This window comes from Lactuca serriola, chromosome 8 (assembly GCF_051521515.1).
Source record: "Lactuca serriola cultivar US96UC23 chromosome 8, Lser_US96UC23_V15, whole genome shotgun sequence".
NCBI classification, from domain to species: domain Eukaryota; kingdom Viridiplantae; phylum Streptophyta; class Magnoliopsida; order Asterales; family Asteraceae; genus Lactuca; species Lactuca serriola.
The window spans coordinates 251,449,105-251,460,358 of NC_136415.1; the positions used below are offsets into that span (position 1 = coordinate 251,449,105).

The 11,254-nt window shown below is 37.2% G+C and overlaps 2 protein-coding genes across 3 annotated transcripts; one reads left to right on the plus strand and one right to left on the minus strand.

Moving 5' to 3' along the window:
- Positions 1-206: 206 nt before the first annotated feature.
- On the plus strand, positions 207-1,780 carry LOC145065759 (uncharacterized). Of its 2 annotated transcripts, none has more exons than XM_079012828.1 (4): positions 207-367; positions 909-1,088; positions 1,238-1,326; positions 1,482-1,780. In XM_079012828.1, exons 2-4 carry the CDS (start codon positions 926-928, stop codon positions 1,611-1,613), a joined length of 384 nt encoding a protein of 127 aa, XP_078868954.1. In that variant the 5' UTR covers positions 207-367; positions 909-925; the 3' UTR covers positions 1,614-1,780. The 2 variants fall into 2 exon arrangements, with proteins under 2 accessions (XP_078868954.1, XP_078868953.1); XM_079012827.1 differs by having other exon boundaries at positions 208-511.
- A 152-nt stretch (positions 1,781-1,932) lies between these two features.
- LOC145065758 (G-type lectin S-receptor-like serine/threonine-protein kinase At4g27290) lies at positions 1,933-5,246 on the minus strand. Its single transcript, XM_079012826.1, has 7 exons — positions 3,861-5,246; positions 3,508-3,645; positions 3,216-3,367; positions 2,916-3,126; positions 2,602-2,839; positions 2,327-2,477; positions 1,933-2,252 (listed from the first exon to the last, which is right to left on the minus strand). The coding sequence occupies exons 1-7, from the start codon at positions 5,140-5,142 to the stop codon at positions 1,962-1,964; spliced, it is 2,463 nt and encodes an 820-aa protein (XP_078868952.1). The 5' UTR covers positions 5,143-5,246; the 3' UTR covers positions 1,933-1,961.
- Between the last annotated feature and the right edge of the window lie 6,008 nt (positions 5,247-11,254).

The window sequence follows — 11,254 nt, forward strand, 5'->3', positions numbered from 1 at the left end:
AATAGTTGTAGATGGAAACTAAACACTATTCCTAAGCCATGTCGCGATTTACTATTCCTAAGCCATGTCCCCATTTAATAATAATAATAATAATAATAATAATAATAATAATAGAAACAATCAAGTGAAAAAATAGTTTTGGGGATGAAATCCATAATAATTGACATACAAAAAGAACCAAATTTGTAAATTTTCCTTAAACAAAATGAAATGAATAGTCGGGAAAATAAACCATTTCATTCCTTACTACCGAGATTCGTTCCCATATCGGATTCCTTCGTCTCCAGGCGATCATGATTTCTGTGATAAATTAGGTTGTCAAAAAAATTGTTCTGTTGTAGCCTTCAAGCTCTAATCGAAAGTGGCCGTGAGCAATTGTTTTCCCTTTTTGTCGGATTTTCACTATAGATTGAGAGTTGAAACATACTCAACTTGTTTGTTCGTGTTTGAATCCACTGATTTACGGATTTTTATGTTCGTCTCTCGATTTCAATTTCTGTATTGCAAGCTGGTAAGTGTTGCATGTTTAATTACGATGTCCCATTGATTCCGATAAAGTTGATAGTTGAATATTTCTACTGTGATTTCTCTTTAATAGAACCAGTTTGTATAGGGGATTCGTGAAGTTGAACAAAATTTAGGTTTTACTCTGCCTCCAATCTATTTTTATTCGCATAATTAGTCAATTAGCATTTTTGTGGAGCTGTGAATAACATCAATCATAGCGTTTCAGTCAGATCATGAGAACATTACTTACCTTCAAGTCTTTAGGATCAGTCGTTTTGAAATTTTAGCTATTACAGTAGCTTGTCTTGATCTTGCTGTTCTATTTGGCATTATACCAATGTGTGTATAGATGATTAAGTTGTTAATAAATTGATAAACATTGATTGGTGTTTATTTATCAGATTCTTGAAACACCAAAATGCCCCCAACAAAAAAAGGTAAAGCTAAAGCCAAGTCAACGGAGTCAACACCTCCACCACCTTCTACAACCAAATTCCCTGGATGTATGCGGTTTATCCCCCCTTCGTCTGTAGCTATCACCATACATGCCAAACCTGGTTCTAAAGTTGCCACCATTACAGGTTTTTTCTATTTCAGGTTTAATACAAGAAATGAAAACATACTACACATCTTTCATTACTTTTAAATGATTTTTCAAAGTATAATTCCCCAACCCAATTATTAAAAAGCTGCAGCCTACTAATCTGTGTTGCATGTATTGGAAATTTAGATTTTGATGATGATGCTTTAGGAGTACAAATTGATGCACCTGCAAAGGATGGTGAAGCCAATGCTGCACTCCTTGATTTTATAAGCTCGGTAATTCTGTTTATAAATTTGCAATACTTAATATTGTATAAGTTTTCTCTAAATGATTGTATAGAATGAAGTTAATAACTCAATATTACATTAAATATTTTATTTATAGTTATAGTTTCTAAATTTATTTATTTCCATGTATATATTATATATAGGTTATAGGGGTAAAAAAGAGGCAAGTTTCATTGGGTGCTGGCTCAAAATCAAGGGACAAGGTTCTGATAGTTGAAGGTGTATCACTAGAGGCTGTGTATAATGCTCTTGATACAGGATTACATAATCCCTGATGAAAAAAATGACATTTTTTTTAAAGACAAGAATGTCTGTAGGATTTGAACCTGTGTCAACTTCATTTTAAAGTTTTTCATACCACTTGGCCACCTTGATGAACAAAATGTTGCATTTGTACAATCTTTTTGATTTGGACAAAAAATTGAAAATTTTGTTCTATTCACATGAGTCGTTGGTCTTACTTTATTTACTGTATATAAACTTTTTGTTATATTGCGTGTAGTGTTATGCATCTGAACTAAGATTGAGATTGGCGTTGATGACACAAAATTAAGATGTTATGTCTCATCTAAAAAGGTTGAACAAGGCAACTGAAGCTATTGAACCGAAGAACATATGGCCATTTATCTAGGATACAATAGTGTTATCATGTATTCATTATCCAATGATGAAACAGAGTTAAGTAAATCGTTACTTTCTTCAGTGAAAAAGGCTGGTTGTTTAGGTGGAGGCAATACACCATCACTAATCAGCATAAGAACCACTGATAGCATAGTTGGCCTATCTTCCGCATGATGTTGTACACACAATAATCCAACATGTATTGATCGTTGTACTTCAGAGGTGACACATGAGTTACGTAAAGACTCACTCATGAGTTCAATGGACTTGCCTTTCTTATAGAGTCTCCATGCCTGATCAAAACCCATCATAGATCATATAAGTATGTCAAAGCCTAAAGGGTGATGTTAATATGACATTAACTTACATGTCCAAGAAGGTTGTCACTATGAGTCCCGTGAGAGAATTCTCTGTTTTTCTTCCCACTTACTATCTCTAGCACAAGAACACCAAAGCTAAATACATCCGATTTTATTGAGAAACGCCCATGTATTGCATACTCTGGAGAAATGTATCCACTGCACCCAAGTCCAATTCATAATTAAACACATTATTGGCTTTGCTATGATTTGGTGTTTGTTTTATTTGAAAATCTAATATTATCATCGGAAGGAATTGTTAAAATATTTTATAGATTCTTACTGTGTTCCAACCACCTTCTTTGTCTTAGCCGTGACATCCTCTCCTACAAACTTTCTTGCAAGCCCAAAATCAGATATTTTTGGATTCATTTGGTTGTCTAACAATATATTACCTGCCTTGAGATCTCTATGGATGATTTGGAGACGGGAATCTTGATGTAAATAAAGAATACCTCGTGCCATACCATGGATAATGTTAAAGCGTTGAGGCCAATCAAGCATTGAACTTCTAGTTTCATCTGCTCAATATGAACTACTTAGTCAATGCAAGTCGACTACAAATATGTAAATGTAAGAAATTAGAGAGGATCAAACCAAATAGAAATGAGTCCAAGCTTTTGTTATCCATGTACTCATAAATTAGAATCTTTTCATTTCTATGAATGCAATATCCAAGAAGCTTCACAAGATTCCGATGTTGAAGTTTGGCGATACAAATGACTTCATTCTGGAACTCTTCGTGTCCTTGTTGGGATGTTTCTGAGAGCCGCTTTATAGCCACTACTTTTCCATCTTCCAACACACCCTAATTAAAAGATATATTTATATATTGGAGCTTGTGATTAAAAAATTCCTCAAGTACTGCCTTTTATTCAGAAAACATTAATATGTTACCTTGTAAACTGGACCAAAACCACCTTCTCCAATCTGATTGTCAATACTAAAGTTATTAGTAGCCTTTGCTATTCTATACATGCTGAAAAAAGGTAATTCACCAAAGTTTTCCATCTTAACTTTATCCTTATCAAATGTCTGCCACCTGTTCCCTACACAAGTTCACTTTCAACTTGTCATTATTACATGCATCTGCCAAAAATCATACTCATACAAACTTGTACTTAGTCATAAATAATGTTTGTTAATGTTTCATTTCTTGAAGCATAAGAACTGACTTGTTTATGTTTACCTCGTCCTTTCTTGTGAGGCCTTTTCATTTTTTTTCTACAAGCATATGCTACTGCAGACACAAGCATTGCTGCTGAAGAAACCGAAAGCGCTATAATGACAACTGCCTTCTTCTTGTTAAAAGCGGATCTACCTTTTTCTAATAAATACAAATAATTAGTATGACTACATATCAAACCAAATAAACTAAAACAAGTAGAACACCAACATAATTTTTTATTTTTATTTGTGTCAAGACTCAAGATGCCCTATAAAAGATGTGTAATTAAAATAGTGGCTCAATTAAATCCTCATCCTTTGTATTATCAATATGTTTAGAATGTAGTAGGATTCACTGTTATATAAAGATTGTACCTTGTAAGTCAGAGGTTGCCATTTTTATGTAAAGTTCCTGATGATCATCATACTTTCGAATGTCCATAAGGTCATCAAACCATAACAAACATCCACTTCCCTCGTTTCTGATATCTAAATCTGCATAAGCAGTACAAGAACAATTCCTTCTGCATGCCTTCTCACATTCTTCATGAGACATGCTCACATTGTACGATGAATGACGTGTATCTGGAAATTTTACTCCTGAAATTTTATGGAAGACATCTTTGGTCCCACAATTCAAAGGTTTCTTGCGTTTACACCCATCAGACATATCTCCTTGATTCCATCCTTTTAGGACTCTTGGTTCAAAACCTTCAATGCAACTACAAATCGGATTTTCAAGTGTGCATATTCCATAAGGACCACAACGTCCAAAAAGACTACATGTATCAACAACTATATTTCCATACACAGCCCATTCTTGTGTTCGCTCAACCCAATTCGACTGCATTATAATGCCATCATGCATAATAATCATTCTAAAAAAAACAGAAGTCTTGAGTGTAAATCTATAATACATCTCCTTCTCGTTAACAGTAAACTCGATCAAGAAAATTGGACCCGTGTTTTCAAAAGGACGCCCACGAAACCAAAGACCATTCCATGGTCCAACCCTGGCGTGATCAACTTGACCTTTTTTCATAAATAACTGTGGATATCCATTCGGGTCTAACCAGAGTTTATACAGACCAATAGAGGGATCATCAGGGCTTTTCCATGATGATAAGTAGCTCTCTCTTCCTGTTGTCAAATCCTTCCCGATTTTCATCCCTGGTAGCAACGTGTTACCAGGAAAGTCAAAACTTTGCCAGATTAGATTTTCTTTTCTGCTATTTTCCCACACCACAAGATTTCCATTGTCGAGAAGTTGTGCCACTGGATTTATATTATTCGTAGATACTATCAAATCTGATGACCAGATTATAGGATTACCACCACTAAGAATCTGAAGGGTTCCTTCTTTAGTGAGTTCAAACATGCCTGACGTGTCGATAATTGGTTTCTCCCTGTTAGCAACCCACACAACGGTTAATGGTGATATCTTCATGTACCATATTCCCAGGTACCGATTCTTGGACTCGCCGGGGCTAAAAAATCCAAGTTCAAACGTGTCTCCCTCTGAAACAATGGAGCTGCCATCTTTGATTGGTTGATATGCAGATATTGTATCTACTGCAGCAGAACCCGACATGAAGAAGAAGAAGAAGAATATGGTACTAGACACTAACATAAGAATGGGTTGATACTCCATGGACATATGTTCTCGAAAATGGTTGGTAAGCTTTGTTGGATTTATGCAATTCCTATTATGTGTGAGATTATAGCGATTCGAATTAAGGTTGAGAAAGCTCCTTTTTCCGCGTTGACTGAAATGTGAAAGACGACTATATAGGGGAGTAAAAAAGAGTATAGAAAGCGTGTGGAGAAGAACAAAGATAATGGTCAAGAAAAAACCCCCCAACTAATCAATAAACTAATTACAAGGGTAAAATAGAAAATACACTAGTTATAACGCAAAGATTATGCATTACAGGACATAAATGCTTGATTACGATGCCTAACAACCATGATGAAAATATATAAAACTGGTTATTTTGTTAATATATATAACCCCCCCCCCCCCCCCCCCCCCCCTCTAAGTAAGACGTCCGTAAGGAAGGTGCAACTTGACCGATAAGTCATTAAATCTGACTTTAGAAAGGCTCTTTGTGAACAAATCTGCTAACTGGACATCGGTGGAGATATAATATAGCATTAAAAATTCACGAGTAACCGGTTCTCGTATGAAACGGTAGTCTATCTCAACGTGACAAGCATACCCGTGTCAGAGGCCTTGTGCGAAAAATCAAAGTAAGGTCCCATACATTTTTTCTTGTAAAATATTATAAGATAATTTGCTACCACTAAATTCAAAACTCAAAGTTGCTAACAAAAATCTTGTAAATTCATTACCACAACATCATGTCTTCACTCTAGGATCATAAATATTCAGTGAATAACAATGTCTTCATCTACAGAATACATATCTTCCGGCACTTACAGTTTTTTAGGTTCTTCCACAACATCATGAACTTATTATTTAGGTTTTTCCACAACTTCTTGAATTTCATCCTCGTTTTTTGGCAAACACAATTCAACTTCTTTTCTATGTTCTTCCACAGCTGATTATTCATTACGATGGTATTTTGGCACTTGTTTGACGATGGAATGATTGATAGATCATCTATTACTACGAATGAATTGTTATTATTTTTGTTTTCTATTACGTTTAGAACAACTCGGTTCAAATTTTCTAATTAGAGACATCTTTTTTCTAACAAAAAAAATCAATATTAATAATAACTTAATAATATATATTTGTAATATTTATCAAAAAGTAAATGTTTAAAACAGTTAGATCAATAAACAAAATTCTTGTTTTCTAATATTTCTTAGTATTATATTATATTATATTAATATTAGAAGTCAAAAAATGGGAAGCCCATTGTCACCTTCCGTCACCCCCACCCTAAAATATGTCAATGCACTACACTTCTATACCAAACATTGAAAAGTTAAAGTTATAATGCATAGTTATAGAGTGATAAACACAATGCACAAGACAATATACTATATGACCCTATATACCAAAATATTAAAAATCTAAAATTATAAAACATAGTGATAAAGTGATAAACACAATTCACAAGACATTATAGTATACAAAAAGACAAACCAAGAACATTATTTATTTATTTATTTTTTACTTTCTCTACTTCATTTTGAGTTCATAAATAAATCATTCAAATAAACAGGAGCATTTAGCCTGGGAGAGAAAGAAGTTAAGCACGATTGGGATTTAGGAAATTTAAAGAGATAAGAGATACTAACGTGCACTTAGGGACTCAGTTAGAGGACTTAAAGGAGGACAAGTCGACTACCAACAACTCTAATGACATCGTTATTAGGTTTGTTAGGGTTTGATCTTTTGGTGAGTTTTATAAAAACTATACGTTTGCTTGAACTTATATTAGAAACATATATGTAGTTTTTATATATAGATATTTTCCTTAAATTATTGATAAGTTATAGAATTTATAATAAGTTTTTGATTTTTTTTGATTTTTGTTATTTTTTTCACAATTAAATTACTTCAAGATTACAACCAAACGTTACATTAGTTATATACCTAACTGATAATTTTTTTTAATAATCACACATAAAAATGTATTTTATGAAATACCAACTCCGTTACTATATATTGTCCCTAAATTCAAAGGCCTCGTGCGATCGCACCAATCACAAATCCCTAGGGCCGCCTGTCACAACCCCAAACCGGAACGGCGAAATCGTTCGGGGGTGGATGACATCAAGCGTAGTATCGCAACAATTGTATCATAGCAAGCTGTAACGCCCCAAAAATACGGGCCAAAAATTTCATTTTAAAACAAGTACATGGAAAAACATTAAAAATAAAAGGTTTGACGATGATATCATTTCACAAAAGATACTGCGTGTCTAGAAACATTTTTATAAAACATTAAAGTGTCAGAGTACAAATTCGGGTGTGTATGGCCTTGTTTTGACAGTATATAACTTCTTGACTCATTCCTAGACTCAACCTTGATCATGTTCAAGCTTAGAATCACTTAAAGGAACCCTCTAGTAGTGCAAGAAGTCAACGAAACAAGTTTAACATTGAATGAAGTGACTAAAGTGCGAGATGAAAGTTTCGTGTTGTCACATCATCCCCCCATTAGAGGGAATTTCGTCCCGAAATTCAAGAATAAGAATATAACTCATGGTCTTAGAAAAGATGTAGTTACTTTAAGGTTCATGGGACTCTCGCGCTCCCAAGTAAATCCAAGTTCCTGTTTGACATTCTAGTGGACCCTCACTATCGGGATGTGACGTTATTTCGTTAGCTCGACTTCTCGATCCATGAGCTCGGATGATTCTCCCACAAAGTGTAGACTCTCATCTAACTCGAGGCTGTCGAGGGGAAATCGTAAGTGTCTCATCGTCCGGACACTCATTTTGATTTCGAACGAGGAAGAGGAGATGAGCGTTGCTAAGCGCTCGAGGTAACTGGAGTTTGTGCGCTATGGACCGATTCTAGCAAAGATCTCGGGGACTTGACTCTTTTCTATTTGCATGTCGCCCGCCTCAGCCCAGCATAGTTGGGGTCTATATTTTTAGCTGCAGAGGGTTGCGAACGGCTCAGCCTTACTACTGGAAAGGTCGACCTTGTCGCAAGGAGGTTCAATTAAGGATAGATGTGGGTCCCATGACACATCTTCACTTTTCCGGATGGTCCTCTTACTTTGTCCTTCTCTTTGCGGATGATACTCTTCGTATGAATACTTTCGGATTTTGAAGAGAGATGAATTCTTTGAAGTTTTCATCTGGTTGTCGTCACGAGCGACGGGAGTTTCGCGATCGAACGATTTAAGACAAAAGGGTTTGGTATAACATAGACTCAGTCGAGCTAGACAGGATGGTGTCGTAGAATCGTGCGTCAGGTTAGTCTGGGAGGATCGTTTTGCTAGCATATTGGCATCCTTAAATGAACGTCTCTGGTATTTTCTGCGTTTGATTGGACTTGGTGGGTACTACTAATGGCAAGGTCCAACTGTTTTGAAACTATAGGCTCTCGATGGGATGGTTCCCACTAGATTTTCCTATGATTTTTTTGGCGTATACGAGTCATGTAGAGCTACAACGGACTCTAACGTATATACTTGGCTACTATAATTTACTCCTTAAGGCATCAACTTTCAAGAGTATGTCGCGATTAGATTTGGACGGGAAAGAAACCATGATTATGAACAATTATAGGGGTTTTCGAAAACGTACCAAAACATAGCAAGGTTCTTTGATGCTTCCTCATTCTCTGAGGTCAGACTCCTCCTGTTTTCCTATTGTTCTTCTCTGTTAGGCAGTCTCTTTTGAAATGTCCTAAACTTCCACAAAGGTAACAGGTTGGACTTGTCCCAACTTTAGTAGTCGGAGTGATGATCTTGACTAGGGTTCTACAACCGCGGGAGGTGTGTCCCTTCCTATTGCATCTAGTTCAATGCAACACTTGGCAGATCCCATGATGATGGTAGTTGCATTTGCTGTAGTGCGGGAGATTTCCACAGTAGGGTATGGTTGGTGTGGGAACAGTAGGGACGAATGGGGTACCGACTGTCCCAAATCATTGCCTCTTAGTAGGTCTTTGGGTTGAAAAACTTCCTTTGAACTTTCGTTTTGGAAGGTTAGGTGTGTCCTTTCTAGTAGGCACTTGTTGTTGAGATTGGTTAACACCAAGATTCGGATTACCATTAACACTTCCACCCACATTTGTGTTGTTAGCGTTAAGAACAGCTAGGGCGGCTGCTACAGCTGCTGTGACAGTAGCTTGGAATGTAGCTGAGTCCATATGGAGGATTGGTGTCTTACTGGTGGGTTGGTTACGTTTCTTCGGAGGCATGATCAGACATGTTAAGAAAAGAAGATTGTGAGCAACAATGGTTGCCTCTGGATGTACCCTAAATGTTTATCTATGCATTGGGATTTCCCGTTTTGCTTATTTGACTCTCATTGATTCGACCTACATCCCCATGTTATGGTCTTAGCAAGGATAGATAAGATTTGAGCACACAAAGTTCACATACAATAAGTTTACGAATCCTGGTTGCTCAGCTCATCGGGCTGGCTGAGTAGTTCTCATATTTTCGTCGTCTCTTAACGATATGGAGATGTGGCCATAAGGTTAGTTCCGAGGATCAAGTCGATTATGGGATTCAACTTGGCACTCGGAAGAAATCCCCGGAATGTCTTTGGGGAAGACATCGGGAAAGTTGCAGACTTTGAAGATGCTCTCGAGGTCCTTAACTTCTTGTGTCTCATGGTCAACATGAGCCAAGAATGCATAGCATTCCTTTAGAAGATGCCCCTAGGCTTGACGCAGGAAATGATACGATGTTTCGAAAAAAATCTTATCACTGAGACCAGTGAGGATTTTGTTGAAGAGAAGATTGAGACGAATCGCTTTCTCGAAGCAAAGGATATCAGCACGATTTGAGACTTAACGATTTCGTGCCGATTAGGGTATCGAAGCTGATACGAAATTGATGGGGAAAAAGAATAATCATCTAAGTACATCTCATGATTCACATTTTGAGGACAAAACAGTGATGGGACCTTGATAAGGTTGCTTACTTTTCATGTTATCGATCTAAGGTACACTTTTAACAATGAAAATCTTTAACTGAAATATGATAGTTGCCACCATTGTCGATATCAAGATTACACAGAGTTGGAAAAATTTGACCTAGGAGTAGGTTTACCACATATCAACAAAGGATCAATTTGACAACATAAAGAACTAGCAAATCGGTACTTGCAAGGCAAGAATGTCTACAGGGAAAGGAGCTACTTGGAACATATATAGGAAAACTATTCTTTAGACCAAAAGGAAGGACAAGTATAATATTTCCTACTGGAGACGGACACTTCTAGGGCGAAACCTTAGGTTACTCAACTAGCGCTCCATTTCAAGCAGGCGACTCTCGTATACTGATTGGCGTGCTCGGAGCTCTACAACCTCAGCTCGAGTTGCAGCTAGCTCTCGCTGCTGAGCTTCGTTGTCTCTCAAAACCCTCTCATAAGCAACCTCAAGACTACGAATACGGTTTATGTTGGCATCCAAGTCTGCCTCGAGTTCCACAGTTCGTTGAATGGCCGTCATGTTCATTTCGACATTGTGGGCCACCCAGTGGACTATGATTGGAAGGGCTCTATCTGCTGAGCCTCCTCCGTCCACATTGTAGAAGCGACGATCCCCATTATACGAGCGGGGTTGGCCTTGTTCGTGACTCCATCTATCCAAGCTTCCAACCCACATAGGCGTTGGGCCTTCGAACTCAAGTCGGGGGTTAGGATTTAGTATCGGAGCTACTGGAGGTAGGTTCTCGACTTCAGGTTCTGGGACGGCCTCTTCGGGAAATTGTTCTGCGAAGTCATCGTCCACAGGAATTTCGTGATTTTCTTCTAGCTCTGCCTCGAGCCATCCTGCATTTCCTTGGTTGGGAAAATACGGGTAGCCAGGGAGATGGAATCCAGTCATGCTATCTACGCGAGGTGAGGGTAAAGGGATAGTTAATAGGCATCAGATCTATTAATACTCACAATGTACTATAGCTACATAATTGACTCTTGAAAGATGGATCCTTGGGTAAGTTTTCGGCTTAGTCGTTATAGCATCCTAAAATACTCCTATAGTATTTTAACCCTTATGTTTGACTCTGGAACTTTTCTGGTACCTAGGTAAGTTTTAGACTTGCTACGACACCACAATCACTCCCAAGCACATGTTGGTCATGTCTCGAATGAATATAGTTGAT